The sequence below is a fragment of the Kogia breviceps genome, chromosome 7 (genome assembly GCF_026419965.1).
Source record: "Kogia breviceps isolate mKogBre1 chromosome 7, mKogBre1 haplotype 1, whole genome shotgun sequence".
Classification (NCBI taxonomy): Eukaryota; Metazoa; Chordata; class Mammalia; order Artiodactyla; family Physeteridae; genus Kogia; species Kogia breviceps.
This window is the reverse complement of record NC_081316.1, coordinates 17251632-17271308: the sequence shown is the minus strand read 5'-3', so window position 1 is coordinate 17271308 and position 19677 is coordinate 17251632. Positions and strand designations below refer to the sequence as shown.

The 19677-nt window shown below is 48.2% G+C and overlaps 1 protein-coding gene across 8 annotated transcripts in view; it reads right to left on the bottom strand.

The window, feature by feature from the left end:
- Nucleotides 1–582: 582 nt before the first annotated feature.
- Nucleotides 583–19677, bottom strand: part of KDM2A (lysine demethylase 2A) — a 106502-nt gene continuing 87407 nt past the window's right edge. For all 8 annotated transcript variants that reach the window (XM_067037780.1, XM_067037784.1, XM_067037782.1 and 5 more), the window contains 9 exons: nucleotides 14499–14582; nucleotides 12784–13053; nucleotides 12110–12241; nucleotides 10470–10559; nucleotides 7643–8355; nucleotides 5571–5734; nucleotides 4817–4975; nucleotides 4021–4236; nucleotides 583–3388 (listed from right to left, as the gene is read on the bottom strand). In XM_067037780.1, coding sequence (XP_066893881.1) covers nucleotides 3207–3388; nucleotides 4021–4236; nucleotides 4817–4975; nucleotides 5571–5734; nucleotides 7643–8355; nucleotides 10470–10559; nucleotides 12110–12241; nucleotides 12784–13053; nucleotides 14499–14582 — 2010 coding nt within the window. In that variant the 3' untranslated portion in view covers nucleotides 583–3206. The remainder of the gene's footprint in view (nucleotides 3389–4020; nucleotides 4237–4816; nucleotides 4976–5570; nucleotides 5735–7642; nucleotides 8356–10469; nucleotides 10560–12109; nucleotides 12242–12783; nucleotides 13054–14498; nucleotides 14583–19677) is intronic.

The window sequence follows — 19677 nt, the reverse complement described above, 5'->3', positions numbered from 1 at the left end:
TTGATATTCAAAAAAAGAAGGCAAGACAAGTAGTAGAGGCACATAGCAGTTCTGCTGCTAACTCAGGGATGAAGCAGGAACTGCGGGCCTGGGGCGGGGCGGGGGGAGGGGGAAGTGGGAGGCGAGAGCCTGCAGGACCTTCTGACTCTTCCTCTTTCACATGGGCGCACACACACACACCAAGGCAGAAAAGGTTTTGTTGTTGTTGTTGTTGTTTTTAAAACCTTTTTATTTAAAAAAAAAAACCAAATCAAAATATTCCCCATTGGAGGCTATTTCTTTTTTTGTCTTTTAAAAATTTTATTACACAAATATCTCCCATTCCCACATGTCAGAGGAAAGATGTCCTTGCTCTTTCTAAAACCAATAGTGGAGAACGTTTAGAAAACAAAAGTCCAGCTAGCTTCCCTCCTTCCCTGGCCCAAAATAACCCCAATGTGTCAACTGAGATAGCATGACTTGTCCCCTTAATGCTTACATTTAATTTAATTTTTTAGCACAACATTGGAGATTGACTCTAAATCAGCAACAAAAAATATATATTTACAATATTTCTCCGAAAACAAAAACACAACCAAACCCTTTAAACATAGTGACTTTAGGAGTTTTATTTATGGAGCAGTTATTTTTTAATCACCAAGTGATTTTATATTATATATATATATAAATTTTCTTCCTTTCCTTGTGGTCTTTCGCCCCGGTGCTCGGAAAGATGGAGGCAGGGTGTCTGGTCCCGCGGTCTGAGGAAGGCAAGCTCTCCTGGCAAGGCCGTGTCTAAGAGCAGATTGCAGGAAATTCGGCGAACTCCCAGGTTCCTCTGTCCCCAAAGAGACATTTCTTTCCTCCACATGGACCAACCCTCACCTCTAAAAACCATTTTCCCCCTCACAGTCCCAGAGAAAAGGAAAACCCAGCAAGGGCACAGGTCCATTGGCTGCCACTCCTGAGGTCCCTTTTCTGCTGACCAATTTACGTGCGCGGTAAAAATGCTTGTTTTTCCAAACCAAAAGCAACAAAAATAGAAACCAAAACCCAAAACAAACCATCAGCTTGGAAATTTCTGTAGATGAAACGTCCCAAAGTCAGAGGCACTCTCCCGGCACAATCCCTGCTCTGAAGGGGTCTCTCCACCTCCCCTTTTATAAAAAGACAAGAAAACAAAACAAAGTAATCTTTTCAGTATTTTCCACAGGAGCAACCAAAAAAAGGCAGGAAGCTTCCAATTATAGGTCATTAACAATAATATTAATAAGGTTTTTGCTCAATACCCAGGGTTCTTTACAGAGAAGTTCCCCTAACTGAGGCACTCTGGAATAAGTCACTGGCATTTCCTCAAAGTTTCAGCCCCAGTTGGCTGGGGCCTGGAGACCAATGGAAGGGGCAGAGGGTCACGGGAGCAGACTGCTGCTTTTAAGGTGCAGCCAAGAGAATCAGCAGATTGGAAGAAACAGACACAATGCCACCCCCTCACAAGACCCAGTTTTCTCTTAGGAGGCCAGTCAATGCCAGGGTCAAAGCTGGGCTAGGTGGCAAAGAGGGAGCCCCTCTGCCTCTATTGCTTTGGAAGTGGCAAGGGTGCACGTGGCGTCTCTCCTTGGGGTGGCTCACACTTCAGACCCCTGGTGCCTGGGCTCCTTCCCCTCCCCCAAAGGGCTTCAGGAGGAGGAGGGCCTGAGACTGGGCTGCAGGAAAGGGGCCAGGAAGGGATGGGCTGCAGGACGAGAAGGGGGGCAAGGTTGTGCTGTCTCGCTATCCTTACAGATGGGGAGCAGAGTGCAAATCCGCATCTATCATTTATAAGCTCTCGCCACAGGCTGCTGCTACTGAGCATCTCCTCACACACTTAAATATTGACCCAAAAGAAATTCCGACCTTTCTTTCCTTTTTTTTTTTTTTTTTTTTTTTTTTTAAAGTGCAAAAAGCTCTCTGCTGCCCTAGAGAGAGGATCTTTGGACAGGCCGTTCAATGCAAAGTAAGAGGGGGCAGCTGATGGGGCTCGACACAGGGCGGTGGAGTGGGAGATACCACGCTCCCCTCCTTCCCTCCACACACACGCTTAATACACTCAGCCACACACACAGAGGCACATGCACACCCCCTTCCATGGCTGCAGGCAGAGGGCAGGTGACTGGCTTCTAAGCAGGACCTCCCACCCCTCCAAAGGTGCCAGATCAGTGAGCCACTGGGGCTAGACACAGGCCTGGGCTCTGGTGGCTACGGGACACCTGAGGCCCGGAGCCTGCTGGGAGGCAGGTGGGGACCTGGCCTAGTTCTCTGATACCCCCAGCTGGGGGAGACAGGCTGCTCCCTCTGAGGACACGCATCCTGGGAAAGCCCTATTCAGGCGGGAATAAGGTAAGTGTGGAAAAGGGCAGGGCACGCCAAAGAAGGAGGGGAACGGGGGGAGATGGTGCCTGTCTCAGAATCTGCCTGGGAAGCAATAAAATAGGGGTGTCCCTGGGGTAGACAGTTCCAGCTCCTCTGAAGAGCCTCAACCCCAATAAGTGCAATAAGGACTTCACAGAAACTAGCAGGCAAGTCTGGGCTGGGGGAACCTCATTATGTGAACTACCACGAGCATCGGACAGGATCAAGCTAAAGGACAGGAGAGGAGGGAGAGCACAGACACAACAAGAGGTTTTAGACACCTCAACAGCACCAGTGTGATCTGCATGGGGCTGGCATTCCTGGGGCTGCTGGCCCCTCCTGCATAAGCCGGGAGAGTGTGATGGAGGAGAGACACGCACTGGACACCATAAGGAGAACCTGGCCATGGAGACAGGGCCTCTTCCCTGGGAGTTTGCTCAGAACCAGGTACCGCTGGGGACCATGGTGGGGAGGAGGACCCCAGGGCCCAGTGCAGATGATGGTTGCACAGACACCCCAAACTGAGAGCCCAGCCTCCTGGCAGGCGAGTGAGCGAGTGGGTGAGCAAGCGAGCAGGCACTGTGACAGCACACAGCCTGTGCTTTCCCCTCAGATCAATTTGCTACCCCTTTCTCCTTAGGAGGGAGAGAAGCAGGCAGGTAAGCCTGGTGTCCACCACCCTCTCTGCCCCGCCTGTAAGGGAAGGGCTCAAGGGACAGGAGAGCAGAGAGGGAGTGTGACGCTGGCCTCAGAGCCCGTGCAGGGTCGGGGAGAGAGGCCCTCCTGGCTGGGGAGTCAAGGGAAGATCGGTTTCCTGTTCAGTCTGGGCTGGGTGTGTCTTAGCTGATCTTCTGTATCAGCTTCTCGTCAGACAGGCAGTAGAGACTGTTGATGGACAAGTCTGAGATGAAGTGCTCGCAGGCTTTTCGGGTAATCTGCTTGCATCCTCGAAGGTCGATCAAGGTGACATTGGCGATGCGCCGTAGGTAGATCAGGGTCTGGTCTGTCAATTTATTGCAACCTGTGGGGAAAGTGACCACAAGGACAATGCTATGTGGGCTTCCCTGGTGGCGCAGTGGTTGAGAGTCTGCCTGCCGATGCAGGGGACACGGGTTCGTGCCCTGGTCCGGGGAGATCCCACATGCCACGGAGCGGCTGGGCCCATGAGCCATGGCCATTGAGCCTGGGCGTCTGGAGCCTGTGCTCCGCAAAGAGAAAGGCCACAACAGTGAGAGGCCCGCGTACCGCAAAAAAAAAAAAAAGACAATGCTATGTACACACAGCCATAGGAGCCTCAATTTCCCAGCTTTCCCTCAAAATGCTAAACAAAAGCCCCGTTTTTCCCATAACTACCGCCATCAGCACGGCGGCCTCTGAAGGCCCCCTGCCACTGCACTCCCTGCACTGCAAGGCTCACCAAACTGCAGCTGGGTGGTGGCCGTGCTCTTAGGCACCTGACAACTGCTCGAGGCCTTAGTTCCCATCAGTTACAAAAGGGATAGAGTTCCATGTCCTTGTCCAGATGTCAGGAAACAAATTAACATGGTTTAGTCAACAAACCATGTTCTTTCTGCCCTACTGATCAAGCTCCAAGGAAGGCTGGGCTTCTGGGAGGCAGGGGGCCGTTTGTCACAAAACATCACAGCGCCATACCTGCCATATTGAGCTCTGTGAGGGAGTAACGAGTGGAAGACCCAACAGCGGTGAGCAGATTGGAGGACTGATCGGTCAGGTGGCTGCAGTGACTGAGGTCGAGTCGAGACAGGAGGGGCATGTGGCGAATGATGAGGCGAAGCGTGGCATCTGTGATGTCAAGGCCCGCCAGCCGGAAGTCGGTCATGTTCCGGAGCTTGCTGCGATTGTCCTGACCTGCACAGGCAAGAGAAGGGCCTAGATCAAAATTCTCAACTCTAGTCCAGCTCCAAAGCTGCAGGCAGCTTCAGCTACTTGCTGGCCAGGTCCTCCTGCAGGGGTTAATAAGCAGAACTGCCCACACGCTTCCCTTCAGGGAGTGAGCAGTGCGTGGGGGCCGTTTCTAGGAAACCAGACACGTTTTCTTTCTTCCCAGCTGCTGGACTGTGCCTCACTTACACAGCAAAGGGGTATGTGTGGAATGCTCCTCTCCTTCCCACACTCCCGCACTTTTCTAGACTATCATGGAAACAGCTTTCAATGTTCCACCTCAACCATGAAGCCTTCCTGGACTTCCTTGGGCTTATACTCTCTAAGCCCCAAGCTCCACTTACCCACAAAATGGACTTACTCCTTTCTTTGTTGGTAGTTATCTATAAACAGGTAACCTGTACTTATATGCAGTCCATCATTCTATTTTCAATTTGCATTTTTCTACTCTTCAACAGCATCAGAACCTTAGCTTCTGGGAATGAAGTTCAGCTGAAAGACAAAGCTACCCCAGGAGGAGCACAGAGAAGTCAGGCCCAGAGCACACCTGGTTTATCAGCCGGTGGAGTCAGCAAGTCCCGAATTTGAGGGTCCTTGATTCCTACTGCCCACCGAAGATCAAGGGTCCTGAGAAGGGGGCAGCTGGAGGTGCTGAGGGCAGAGACTGCAGACCAGGAGCAGCCTGCCAGGAGGAGGTCTTTCAGTCCTGCAATAGAAGGAAACAGACACGCAATAAAACACTCTACCAGCCCATCCAGAGCCTCAACTACCAGCTGATCAGACCAAGGTAAATAGATGCCCAGTCTAATGGAGAGAGGGACCATGTCCTAATCTTACTCTAGTAATCCAGCTCAAAGACTCCTATGGCTTTCCTAAATTACATCTAACTCTGGTGGTAAAATGGATTGCTTAGTTCCTACCAGAGTCATGTAAGTGTGAGTGACTTCCTCTTTATCCAAGACCTCAAAATGCTTAAGGGAATAAGGCCTTACAAGGGGCTGATCAAGGCAACATCTTACTCAAATTTCCTCTTCAGTGGCTATGCTGAGCAGACCTGCAGGGCTGGCAGCAGCACCTGATCCTGTTCTCTTCATTGTCTACTGCAGTGATTGGCCTGCCAGTCCAGAGGGGCACCGTGGGGACTGGCAGTTAAGGTGGCCCAGGCTAAGTCTCTTGCTAAGCAGAAAGGCAACAATGGCACAGACTGCTGCCCTAAATTGCCCTAAAGCAATTCTAAGAAGCACTGCCAACAACACAGCTTTCCCTGCCTGCCCTTGGAAGGACAGCACAGGGCTGCTCACCTGGCAGCCTATTGACGAGCCACGTCAGTTGTTTTTTGGAGATGTTGGTCCAACTGAGGTCGAGGCTAACTGGCTGCCTCTTGATGATGCCACTGAGAGCCTGGGGTACAATAGCCTTACACCTACTCAAGTCAATTTTTGTCCAAAGTCTCTTGTCGCAGCACCTGTGACAGAAGGAAAGAGAACTAGCTGTCAACACCTGATGTCCCTTGTCAGAGGAACTTCACCACAGGCTGCTGGAGGCTTCTGGGAAAAGCAGAGCACCTGGAGGATTCACCTTCCCTAGATTCTTCTACATGCAAACAAGGATCATGCCCTGTCATTTTTTTGCCTCAGAGAATAGGGATTACTTGACCAGTTCACCCTGATTTACTCTGGATGGGCTGAGAACAGCACAATTGTTAGGAACACACAGTAAAACAATATACTATAACCCCTCATTTGCATTAAAATGGTATGGCTCCCATCAAAGTATATATAAGGGGACATTAAAAAATTTCTTGACTTCTTACTGCTGGAAGCTACTAGGCTTCCCTATACTCTCTCCCTCATCACAGTCTCTCCCAGCTGCCTGAGACGTAGGGCGCTACGTGGCATATCCACAGTTCATTTTGCCTTGAGCTCCACAAAGAGCCATTACTGTATCAGGTCGAAAGAGGCTCTTTATTAAAATCAGGCCTGGAGAGTCCTCTACCACCCTTGGGTTTCAGTGCTATCTTTACATTTTCTAGCCAGTCCAGACCAGAACTGAAAGGGAGAGGCCTGCCCTTCCACTGCAATCTACAAGTCCATAGGCCACAAATAGCACTGCAACATGCAGGCTTCTGTTTAATATTTTACAGTTCCTGCTCCCCAGCCTGGCTCAGAGTCTGGCTGGCAGGGGAAGAGGAGACGGCACATAATGCAAGTCTTATGTGGCTTGGCCTGGAAACTGAGGGATAGAGCCAGGCAGGCCCACTAGCCCTACGAAGAGAAATATTAGGAGAATTTGGGTAGATCACTTATTAATTCAGATTTGGGAAATAAACTCAAGTTTGCAAAGAATGGTGTCTTTATTTAAAGACTGAAAAAACTTCACCAATGGCACATGAAAATTCTATGGCAGAAACAGGCTGCTTACAATAGAGCAGGGGATCTCGAACTTTAATATTAGTGTATCAGAATCCCCTGGTGGAGAACTTATTAAAAACAGATTGCCCAGCCCTGCCCCTGAGGTTCTGATTCAGTAGGTCTGAGATGGGCCCTGAAAACCTCCACTTCTAGCAAGGTCCCAGGTGATGTCACTGGTCCAGGCATCTCACTTTGGCAACCACTGTAATGGGATTTGACCAGATATAAAGGATATGTCCCAGGACCCAGGAGCTTAAGGGAAAACAATGCCCAGTGGAAATCTTTGTTTATCACCTCTAGGGATTCCACCCCCCTCCCTTGTCTTAACGTTTAACTTGAGAAGAAATGGCAGGTCTCATTAAGAAGGACAACTAAGTCTCAGGAAGCTTCAAAACTGAACTGCTTGCTGGAGAAAGTAATTCCGATCCAGGTTTAGAGGATGAGAATTAAAACTATGGAAAACTGTGAGCCTGTGAGTACTTTCCAAGTTTTTTAAAAGCATGTATACCTCTCTCGTTAGATGGAGACATAACTGAGGCAGGGGCTTAACAGCAGTCATCTGTGTCACCAGCACCAGGAGAGTGACTGGCCTATCACAGGCTCTCAACAAATGTATAACAAGTTCAGTTGACTGGGGAGGTAGGGGGATTATGACTCTCAAGTTTTAGCACAAACTACAAATCCATCCCCCAGGCCCAAATGTACAAATCCATTCTTAAGTCCAGTAAAGCGAGATGGGAAAGTAGCAGGGAGAGGAGGCAAAGGGCCAAATTTCCCTGATGACACCTGCAGGCACAACCGGCCACATATTTAACAGGACCCACCGTCTGGGGAACAGACTGGGTTGATTTAATCCTTTAGGACCCGACAAGCCTCCAGATGCCAAGACACATGCTGTTCTCATATGGAAACCTGCCACCTACTCCCGTACCCCTATTCCTGATCCCTGTATCCCTGCTCACCATTTATACCACGTCTTGCACACTCGCATACATTCACAAAGTTCTCTGCGGCTGAGGTAGCGGAAGACAGACATCCAGACCTCCCGCTGCATCCAGCTTTCGTCTCCATCCTGAGCCCAACTGCCCCGGCCATTCAGCCTGGCTGCACCCCCCTCCTCTGCACTGTCATCTTCCTCCTCCTCCTCCTCCTCTTCCTCCTCCTCTCCCCCCAGCCCCTCCTCATCCCCACGCTGGGGGGTTCGGGCTGGGCAGTGCTGCACTAGCACACGGGGGGAATGGCGGAGGTTGGCAGAGGAGGCCGTGATGGCCTGCAGCTTGGGCACAATGGATGTCCCGTGGAGCTCTTTGGTGGGCCTCTGTAGCGTGACAGTGAGGTACGATCCCCGGATCTTGGCTTTCTCAACTTCAGACAGCTCCTTTTTGCCGCTGGGATTGTTCTCCTTTTCCCGTACCATGGTGCGCTCTGTGGCCTGCAGCCGCAGCAACTGCCGCCGTTTGAAGCGCTCATCGCGGCTGGCACTGTGGTGGTCGCTGGGGCCGGCCCCAGGGGATGAACGAGTCACCACGCCCCGGGGGGAGGCCGGGTCGTGGATGAGCTGCAGCATGGAGGTGGGCGAGTGAGGTGGGGGCGTGAGGGGCTCGTCGCAGCTCCGCAGGGGCCGCAGGACTTTGGCTTGCACGGCTTCTTCGTCGCTCTCTTCCATTTTCCGCTTCTGCAAAACAGGCCCCCAAACGCCACATCAGTGGCTCATTTCTTCAAAACCTCTACACTTACAGGGTCAACCTCACTGTTGCTCTCAGAGGACTAGCGAGAAGGCAGGCGACTGCTTTTCTACGGGGAAAGGGATCTCTGCATCCTGCACGGTGGTCATCTCCTCCGCCTGCAATCTAGACTCTGCCAGGATCAGCAACTGAGCTCACGTCTGTGCTGGAGAAAGCTGATTACAGAGCAAAACCCTCGAAATAGGTCACTTGGGAAATCTACCTGTGACAGAAAGGTCTGTGTCCAAGTACAGAGGAGTGGGATCCAAATTTGGGCTGCATGATTCCATAGCCTGCCCTATTCATCTCTTGTCCCAATATTTTGGTTATAATTCCCTGGGTAAAGAAATTCTTTAAAGAGGCCACAACTCTACCCCTATGCCATCTGACCATTTTAAACACCCAAGAGATGCTTCTGCTGGAAGAAAAGCAGCCTACATATATATTTGAACTAGGATGCTGATTGTGATAGCAGTAAACACTACTGACTTTTAGCTCTAGCAGGGTCTAAGCTCGACCCCTCCAGGATGCTTCTTCCACTCAGTGCCCCACACTGTCCCACGAGACCAACCTCAGGTGAGAGATTAAGCCGAGAACAAGAAACTGCACTGCTCCCAGAGGAATCTCCTCAGGATGAAAATGAGGAATTCAAGTCTGGTGAAGCCAACATCTCACAAAAAAAGCACAACCTCACCCTCTGCCACTTGTGCTCACCGGTCACTTGTCCCTTCCTGGAGCCCATCTTGGCTATGCTGCAATGAAGCCTAACCAATGTGTTCCACTAGGTATCATAGCAGTAGTTCAGATTTCCCATAAGGAGACATTTTGTGTCCCTATGCAACAATTCTGCTGCCTTTTCTCCTTATATTCTTAGATCACTATGGTTGGAAGAGAATGACCAACTTTTGGGTGCTGGCTTTTACAATGTATTAGAAGGTAATACTAAACACAGTACCTGCCAATCCATCTGCTACAGCAAGCGCCCACCACCACCAGCACCAGTGAAGACACATGTAAAAGTTATTACTAAAAGAACTTGCTGCTAGTATAAGAACTTGGAATAAGGAGAACTTTAGCACTAGTCAACTCCAGAAATCCTTGCCATCAAAGATATTTAGACTGAAAATTCAATGACCTCAGTGCCTAAGTGGGAAGAAATAGAAAGAAAACAAGGAAACGTGTCCCTACGTCTGTGCAGGGTACCTGGAATAATCCACCAGGGCATGGATGACTAACACGAGGCCAACGGCCTCCTCTGTATGTGCCCTTAACAGGTCTTGCCTTCCTGGCTCGAGTAACCAGTGTCTTTTTGGCCCTTTGACATTACTGGTGACCACTGGACCAGCAAAAGCAGTAGCCTGGGGCCAAGGTCATGGCACTGATCCCCTCCAGAGGAGGGACAGCCTCTGTAGGACACAATTGGGCACAAGGGCAGGGCTTTCTGCCACAAAGGTGAAGATGACAAAAATGTAAACCTGCCTAACTGGAAACTCCAGTATACCACCGCATTTACCAGCTGACTCAGGTCACTGCCTCCCCTCAAGTTTCATTCCTTATGAGCAGCTCAAGCTCACCTCATTTCCCTCCTCAAACAGCCCAGCTGTGGCTCCTTTTTCAAGGGCCCCAAACTGTAAAAGAACCTCAGGAATTTGCAGACCCCCAAGGGGGACAATATTCAATAATACAAAAAAACAAAATTTAAAACTCAAAAGAAATATAATTAACCAAAGGAAAAAAAAAGATAGCAAACAAAACAATAAAAAATAATCTTGCGGGCTTCCCTGGTGGTGCAGTGGTTGAGAGTCCGCCTGCTGATGCAGGGGACGCGGGTTCGTGCCCCGGTCTGGGAAGATCCCACGTGCCGCAGAGCAGCTGGGCCTGTGCGCCATGGCCGCTGAGCCTGCGCGTCCGGAGCCTGTGCTCCGCAACGGGAGAGGCCACAACAGCGAGAGGCCCACGTACCGCAAAAAAAAAATCTTGCAAATAAAGATGCAAAGGCAAACATTATCCTGAGCTTGATGCTTCCTTCCTTCTCACAGTGCAAGTTTGGAGAAAGTTCCCTTACCTGGGTTTTCTCTGAGCTGTCCTCCTGGTAGCACTTTGGACACTCCCAGCAATTTGGCAATTCCTCATTAAGCAAACCCTCTCCATCCATCTGTAGGCAGATAACGATGTTAAAAATCTCTCATTTAAAAAACAGAAAACCCAACCTGTCTCTTAAGCTTCCTTTATCAAACAATAACACAGCCACATGGTTGGGAAGAGTTACCCACTCTTAAACACACTGGTCCACAGGGGAGAAAGATAGAGAACCATCTGGCCTCACTCCCAGACAGTGGGAAACTGGCCATCCTCACTCTTAGTTACCTGATCAAGTTTAGACTCCAAGAGAAGATTCCCAAGAGTCTGGGTCAATCTGGGGTCTCTTCCCCTGACACATACATTCTCCTGAGGGTCTCATGCCACTTTGTAAAAGGAACTGGACACACAGGAACAGTGCGGTGTGATCTTGACAGCAGGGGATAATGGTTACGACTCAGTTATGGTTTGGGGTCTCTGTGACTCAACTGGTAAATAACAATACCCATTTTACAGGGTAGCGGTAAGGATTAAATGAATTACATACTATATAAAATGTTTAGAAAAATGCCTGGCATGTAGCAAACACTTTGTATTAACCATTGTCATCATCATAAAGATAATACCTTATTTTATCAAATCTAAGATGCATATTTTCACATTTGAATCTTCTGAAATTGGGCTGCTTCTGACAATTAACTGTGCCTTATAATCATTGTCAGCCAGGTGGCAGTCATGACATAGTTGACACCTTCAGGAAGACCAACAAAGTACCAGCACCAATGCACTTTAAAGAAAACTTAAAGAAGAAACAGGTCATACCCAACTTCACAGGGTTATCTTAAAGATTAAACAAGGGACTGCATGTAAAAGAGTACCTTCTTCACCCCGGCTGCACATTAGAATCACTCGGGGAGCTTTTGAACATGCCTGGGCCCAGAGTCCATGACAGAAGAGTTGACTCAACCTCTGCGGTTGAGGTCTGAACCTTTTTTTTTTTTTGAACCTTCTAACTACTTTTTTTGGCTGTGCTGTGCGGCTTGCGGAATCTTAGTTAGTTCCCTGACCAGGGATTGAACCCAGACCCTCGGCAGTGAAAGTGCGGAGTCCTAACCACTGGACCACCAGGGAATTCCTGTTACTATTTTTCTTTTTTTAAAGCTCTCCAGGAGTGCACTGAGCCTGATACAGACTGAACACACATTAAATGTTAGCTGACAGTATTGCTCTCACCATCTTTCAGGAACTAATATCCAGAGATACAATGAAGTATGTAACAGAGGTGCTTAAAGGCATGAGGCATTCCAAAACAGACTAGGCTATTCCAGGATGGCCTGGGGACTCCAAATATACCCACCAGAGGCCAGACCGTAAGCTCCATGAGGGTAGGAACTAGGACTATTTTGTGTACCGGTTTATCCTCAGGGTCCAGCACAGTGCCTGACATTGAATACAGACACTGAATCAAGAGCAGATGTTAGACCACTACATGACCCACAGCTGATGGCCCACAGTAGGGATGCTGGCAGCCTCTCATGACAGATGTTCCACTTTCCTCTGCTCCACTCAGTATCTTTAGAAATTCTATAAGCTGAGACCTCATGGGCCCCTTAGGCCTCTCCTCACCTGGAGGCAGCCAGGATGAACAATCTCGTTGCAGACACAGCATTCCATGAGTTTCTTCTCAAAGTCCTGTGTCTCCTCATTTTGATCCACCTCGCCACAGAGGGAACACGTGACTGAGTGAGGCAGTCTGGGCTACAAGAGGACGAAGACAGAAACCAAGAAAAGAGCAGGCTTAGATCCTTATCATTTCAGCTTCCCTTTAACCAAAGATGGACGATTTGGTTCCTGTAATTCTCTAGTAAACACTTAGAGAGCACAGAGACCGGGTGGTGAGAAGAGAGGTTTTGGCAGGAAAAATGGCTAAGGAAGAAAATGGGGAGAGTCAACTAGCTGAGGGCAAGAGACCAAAAGAGATCAGTTTATTTTCAGTTGGCCTGTCCTTGGCCTCTCAGGTCCTTCCTTTCTAATCCACTTAAAGAGGGGACAGACAGCAGTGATTTGCCCTTCAAATGCTGGTCCCTCATTTGAAAATTGGCTAAGGCTGAAAGATTAAATTCGATTATTTTAAATATTAGATATCTTCCTTCTAAACCCAGAGAAAAAAGGGACAAAATGAAGAAAGCCATAAAGAGAGCAAAACCTTGTCTTCCCAACTCTGAAGTCTACACTATGTGTATTTCAGTCCCTTGGTACCACCCCCCTCCCCCATATTCTTTACCCAGCAGATCACTCACTGCCAAGCACTGCCGGAGAACACAGGACTGCTTCATGCGACCAGGGCCCCCAAACTTCTTCATGTCCCGGCAGTAGTGGCAGACACCACACTCTCCTTGCACACAGGCTTTGCATTTTCGACATCGCACTCGTCTCCGCCTGGCTCCTGACACTATGGGGGAGGCAGCAGCTGGCCTCACAGGTGTTAACCGTGGAGCTGGTTTCATAGTGTGAGGCTTTGTGATGGGGATGGTAGGAACCCGCACCTTTGGCCGGGTCGGGAATTTAAGCTAGAAAGAGAAAGCGGTGAGGTCAAACATATCAGGTAGCTTTAAGGACTGGAGGGGGTAGAACATTATACGGCTTGGCAAACTATGGCCAGAGGGCAAACTGCCCACTGCCTGTTTTTGTAAATAAAATTTTATTGGAACAAAACCATGCTCTTCTGTTTATGTTTTGTCCATGGATGCTTTCAAGCACAGTGGCAGAACTGAGAAGCTGCAACAGACTGTATGGCCTGCAAAACCTAAAAAAATTATCTTTATTTATTATATTTATTACCTACATATTATCTTTACGGAAAAAGTTTGCCAATCCCTTCAGACTACTTCAGCCCCATTCCTCTCACTCTGCTGAGCTGCCCTTCCCTGAAGCTTTCTACGTACCAAAGTCATTCCAGGGGCACTCTAATATTTCCTTACCCTGAATATTACTACTCAGAATACTCCTGAAGAAGATAGTAAACTACTTGAGGCTGAGACGAGTCTTGTTCTTTATAATTCCAAATCCAACCCTGCAACCTGGTACACAGGACACACTCCAATAATAGTTAAGGGCGGAATAAATCTCTATGGTATATGTTTATAATTCTAGCACTTGTATTTTACCCTGCTGGTTATCTTTTCAAGAACAAGGACTATGTCTTCCACTTCTTTAATTTCCCACTGTGCCTTAAGTACTGTTCTGACACAGAACACTCAACAGCCAGGGCCAGAAATGCTGTTTTGAGGCAGTCCCATGTGGCCATGCATGAGCCAAGTGGGACGACACTATTTAGGAAGGAGGAAGTGGTTCTTCAAAGACATCTTTTAGATACACACCTTTATATTCTGCCTAAATGTTCCTGGAATGTGATGGCTCTGCAAGTTTTAGCTGGGGAACCAAAGAAGGGCCTAATTGATTTGCCAGACTCACGACCAGGATCAGAATGCTATCACTGACCTTGACAAAGGACAATATGGGAAAAAACTATACAGGACCTGACTGAAGAGGCATGAAAATTCATAACTGACAATTTATTAACTAATGGATAACTGCTTTCCTCTCTTTTCAATTCAATACTGAAAAGTCCAAATTAAGGGGAACCTTGAGAGTGTGGTCTGACTCCAATATAGACACATTCTAGCCTTTTAAATGTGTATGCAATTATTTTAACTAGTTTTACATCAGATGTATGAAAATAATTGAGTCACCGGGCCAGAAGGATAGGAACTGATCCATTCTTGTCATCTGAACCTGGAGGCAGGTCTCCTAGTTTGACAGTTCTGTTAAGAGAGTCACCTCCAAAGACAGCCAATTATCCTGACTTAAGAGGCAAAACAGAACTGAGTAATGATGTTCTGTCAGTTTACACTAATGCAACCAAAGCTGTCTGCCTCTAGTTGTTCTTTTTCTTCCAGGAACAGTAATGGTTAGCCAGCAAAATGTTTCAGCAGCCTGAAGAGTAATTTCTTACCTTATCCCTTTTCGGCCACTGTACAATAGGGACTCCAGTGAGGGCTAACTTGGGATCACTGTTGGCAAGCTCCTCCAGCAAAATCTAAGGGTAAGATAGGAGAGAAGAGGGGAAAAAAGGACATAGTGAACAAAGAGCCAACCACTCCTAACAGCATCCAGACTTAGCCTCAGTCCCCCTAAGCACCAAGGGGAAGGGCAGGCTGGAAACTGTCTACGTTTTGCCTTCATATAGGGAGAGACTCACTGCAAAACAAATCGAAGATGGAAAAGAACTCAAACGAGTGTAGTACTATCAAGACTTCAAATTTATCTTTGCTTCCAACCCCATACTTGTTTACTTACTGTAACCACTTATGCTTATACTGTGACAAGTGTTGTCACACCGTTCTATATATGACAGTAAAACTTTACCTCACCCCATTTCTCTTCTACACCAGTTAACAAGTATTATCATGTACTTAAATATTGCCTTCATTTTGCAGATGTTATTGGCAAAGTGGCAAAAAAAAAGGATCCACTAATACTGAATTAATAATATGAACAGCAAAGGCTGATTACAGAAATCTCAATCTCAAATCAATCTCTCTCTCTCTCTCTCTCTCTCTCTCTCTCTCTCTCTCACACACACACACACACACACACACACACACACACACACACACAGAGTTTTTTGCCTTTATTCCCATAAAGGGGGGCAGGAACAACCTTAGGGGCAATAGTTCCCATGACTTTAGCCAATCTAGTTTGAATGACTTCAGGTACAATTCTACAGTAAGAAACTGCCACTCAAGTGAGTCACACTGGTTGAGTGTTATTTTGAAACAAATCTTTTATGTTTTAGACAGAAACTTCTGAGTCCCAAACCTTCTAGAAGAACGAAATCCCTCCTCATCTGACCTCATGAGCCCTAAAGCAATGGCAACTGCAAAAAAACACAAATCCAGAAGACAAGTTACACAATTTCTTTCTGGTTGCTTTAGGTGTATACAGGATATTAACTGTTTCAGGGAAAAGTAAACTTTGATCCTGGACAGGCCAGCATGCCTGAGCCATTTTTAATAATAATTCTCATAATCCTGTGGGGTCTGTGCCTAAAAACCAGGACTTTTTGAAGCATGAGGCATTTCTCTACCAAGTTTTTTCATCCTTAACCTAAGGGTCATGCTCCAAATGCATAGTTGGGACTCAGAAAGACCCTTTAACTCATACCCATGAAGCTCCTCCACGATGATCCCCTTTGCCAAATCTCCAGATGCCTCTCACACTCCCCCAAACTGATTTCATGTGCAGACGTTTTATTTACTTCGAGTTGCTATGGCACCCTATTCTGGAGCCTCCTCTTAGCACCACACTGCGTGGGGGTGAAGAGGCGGGGTGCAGTGCCACGTGGGACTAGGTTCTGGTATGGGCTCCTAATCTCCCCAGGGTGAAAAATTCAGGTCCATTCAAAATGTGTGCTAGGGAGTGCACGGCTCCCCTCCCCCACTTCGCACTGCCGAGGAGTAGGACTCTGCCCATTTCCTCTGCCTGAGAGCACTGAGCTGTCCACAAACAGGGACTTTCCACTTTCAGCAAAACAGACTACACAGAAAGATTCGCAATTGTTTAAGAGTAGAAAAGGAACCTAACTACTCACCAAAAGCAGTCTACCTGCAAGACTTCTGTGGGGGACAGGGAAGGGTAGGTGGAGAAACTGTGTCTGTGTTGGGGTGCGGGGAGGGTGGAGGGGGCCAGCTGTTCACACATACACGACTCAGTTACTAGGGTCTGTGTGGGTGTGGAGGGAAATGCAGATTTCCTTCCAAGCCTTATTTCACCGGGGCCATACGACCAAGCACGTCCTGCCTTCATCAAAAAAGGCAGACTCCAGCTGAGGCCCTTCAAGAAACCATATAAAGAAGCCACCACCCTTCACCAGAGGGGGTTTGGGACAGGGAGCGGGGGTGGAGTGCGGAAAGGCTGACGCCTATCTAGGCTCCTGGCATTCGAGAGAATGTTCAAGCACAAGCCCACACCCGACACAGCCCAGGAAGGGGAAGAGAACCGCGGGCGCCTCAGTAGAGAAGGGGAAAAGATTCCCAAAAGCCAAACGACCCAATCTGAAAGCACATCCCACCAGGAGAGGGAACAAGTGCAGTGACGGCACAGCCAACACCTAAGCATTGTCCCAGACTCACTCGGCAGGCAATTCTTCTGCCTCTTCACCAAGACAAAGTCCCTACAGTTACATACACCCCGAACCAGAAAGGGTTTGCCGCCCGCCTGCCTGACCTTGCGTTTCTCGTCGCTCTGGAGCTGCCGAGGCTCTTGGTTGAAGTTTCCCCAGCGTCTTTGTTTTGCTTTCTGTATTGGAAGTTGTGCTGAAGGACTTAGGTTTTCTGCCTCTAGGAAAAATCCCAATTTACTTGAAAATTCTGCAATCTCCCAGAGCAGCTAAGGCAGGACAGTCGGGCTAACCCCTTCAGGTTACCCAGAGGGAGCGGCGTGCAGCGCTCTAAGCTCCTTCTTGAGCCCTTCAGCTCAGCCGCGGCTTCCTGTGACTGCGAACAATGCTGCTGCGTCACCCACATGCAGCTCCCAGAAATGCTTTGCAACGGAAGATGGCAGGAGGGGAGCCGAGCTCGAGTGAGCGAGCCAGCAGAGGGCCCAGCGTCCTGCGGCAGAGTCAGGAGGGGGTGTGCTGGGCAGGCGCTCTCTGCCCAGCGATTGGAGGAGAGCCCGCGGGGAGGTGAGCCGGCCACGCCCCGCCTTCTCCCTCCCACCGTCACCGTCACCGCAAGAGGAGAACCCAGGGCCGGCCCCCAGGGCTCTTGCTGGCTGACTTCGGAAGGCGCCAGCAAAGGCAAGGCTTTAACCCATTCCAAGTCTGGTCCCGTGTTCATTCGTCCTTGCCTTGGTCCACACCCTTCCCCTAAGGGTCACCTCTTAGGGTCACGGCCAGTGCTCTCACTGGCTGCACACACCGATCTCTCTCCACTCTCAGGCAGACAGCTAGTCGCCCGAAGTTCAGCCTCTGCAGCTGAGCCAGGCCCCGGAGCTGAACTCCTCTGGAGTTACCTTCACTCCCTGAACAACCGGCCTGCTTCACCTGCCCCTCCCCCAGCCCAGTATCCAGAACCAGCACACGTTCCCAGAAAAACCTTCAGAATGACACATTTCAACCAATACTGAGGTATTCAATGCAATACGTCTGTTTAATATCAGCTACTTCCACAACAGATCCGGCCACTGCTCACCACCCGAGGAGGCTCCCACAATGAGAGAACCGCCTGGGCAGCTCTGCTGGCAGTTCCCTCGTGACCAGATCAGACCAGCTGAGGCGCAATCTCAGCTCAAGGAGCTTTACTCTCCTACCTCCGAACCAGGCACAGGGAACCAGGGGAAGTGCAGCTGCCAACTCCACACCTGCCAGTCTCCTGGGACCCTGCCCCTGCCCCTTGGACTACCCCGCCCTCAGGACACCAGCACTCCCACACATCTCCTATGCCTATGCCAGTCGTCTGTTCTGCCTGCCTCTTTCTTGATATTCCCTGGATGAAGCAGCCAGCCTCACATCCTGTCAAGACACCTTCATGCCACTTCTGACAGCCACTCGAGTGACACGTATCACCCACTCTCCACGCACCGATCCACGGTCAGGGTTAAGCTCAGACAGAATGAGCACTCTCTCAGGCTACAGTGTCCCATATATTGGGGCCAGACTTATGTAATTTTTAGACTCTAATAAATGTAACTTGGCTTTTTTGGAAATGACAGAAGCTGCTTTGAAATAAACATCTCAGGCCACTGAGAACCTAGCTCTTAACCACTGGAAACATGCTTATTTATTCTAGCTTATTCCAGGACAGTTGTTTCAGTGAGTTTCTGGTGCAGTCAATGGCCTAATAGGCTCTCTGGGGCCTGGGGCTTTGGATGTCAGGTTCTGCATATTTTAATTTTTACAGTAGTTTACCAAGGAAAAGGAGGGACTTTCATGCTCTTCTGTGGAGCTCTTCCAGGAAATGTTTGAATGGTCATTCTAATCCTAAACCTCATTTGCACTTTATCTTAAGACTCAGAAACCCTGCGTAATTAGTCTTAATCACTGCACTGCCTGGGAAGTCCCTAGCCTATTATGTTAGAAAAACTTTCCTTAACAGGTGTGAGAGGTCTTCTTGGAAAATGCTTGTTTTGGTCTTAGTGTTATCTAACCTAGAGGGATGATGAAGTATGCACAAATACTTGAGAAACAAGTTACTCCAAAACAAAACAAAACACAAGTTCAAGTTGTAGCAAGCAGAAATTCTAAAGGCCACCGGAAAAGGACAAAAACCAGACAGGGCACTAGGACACTCACTCCAGGTAAGTTTTCAAATCACACATTAAACAAGACCTAACTTTTTTCTATTAATTCAGAATAAAAGGCAACAAAGATGAGAATAAGAATATGACATTATATAATACAGGAATATAATGAAAATATTTTTAAAGAATTGTTTTTTTGGTTTTTTTTTTTTCCTGTGGTACGTGGGCCTCTCACTGTTGTGGCTTCCTCTGTTGCGGAGCACAGGCTCGGGACGTGCAGGCTCAGCGGCCATGGCTCATGGGCTCAGCCACTCTGCAGCATGTGGGATCTTCCCGGACCCGGGCATGAACCCATGTCCACTGCATCGGCAGGCAAACTCTCAACCACTGCGCCACCAGGGAAGCCTTCAAGAATTGTATCTATTTTAACCTAACCTATATGCCTTGGAGCTGAGTTATTTAAAACTTTTCAGTCAGTAAGAATATGTGAAATATTACAAATATCTTGTCAGTAAAAATTGCAAATGAAGTTTTATTTACACAAGTTCTTTTTTTTCCTCCTCATCTGGCTTAATGGATTAAATTCTAATTATACTGGGTCCTCTATCAGCTCTTCTCTTTATTAAAAGTGTCAGAATCACTCCCAAAGTGTCAGATGAAGGAAATTTCTGATTAGTGTTTCTGAATTTATTCACAACTGTAACTCTCTGCTTCAGTCCCATCATACTCCTGGGATGGAGCTTAGTTTAGTGTAAATTTTTACATCACAGTTACAAAATAAAATGTTAGAATCTTAGATCAGAGCAGCAGTAGCCAATTGTACCACAAAGAAAAAATTTCAAATTTATAAACTGAGAGCTTTCATTCACCATTTAGATACTGTTGTAGTAATC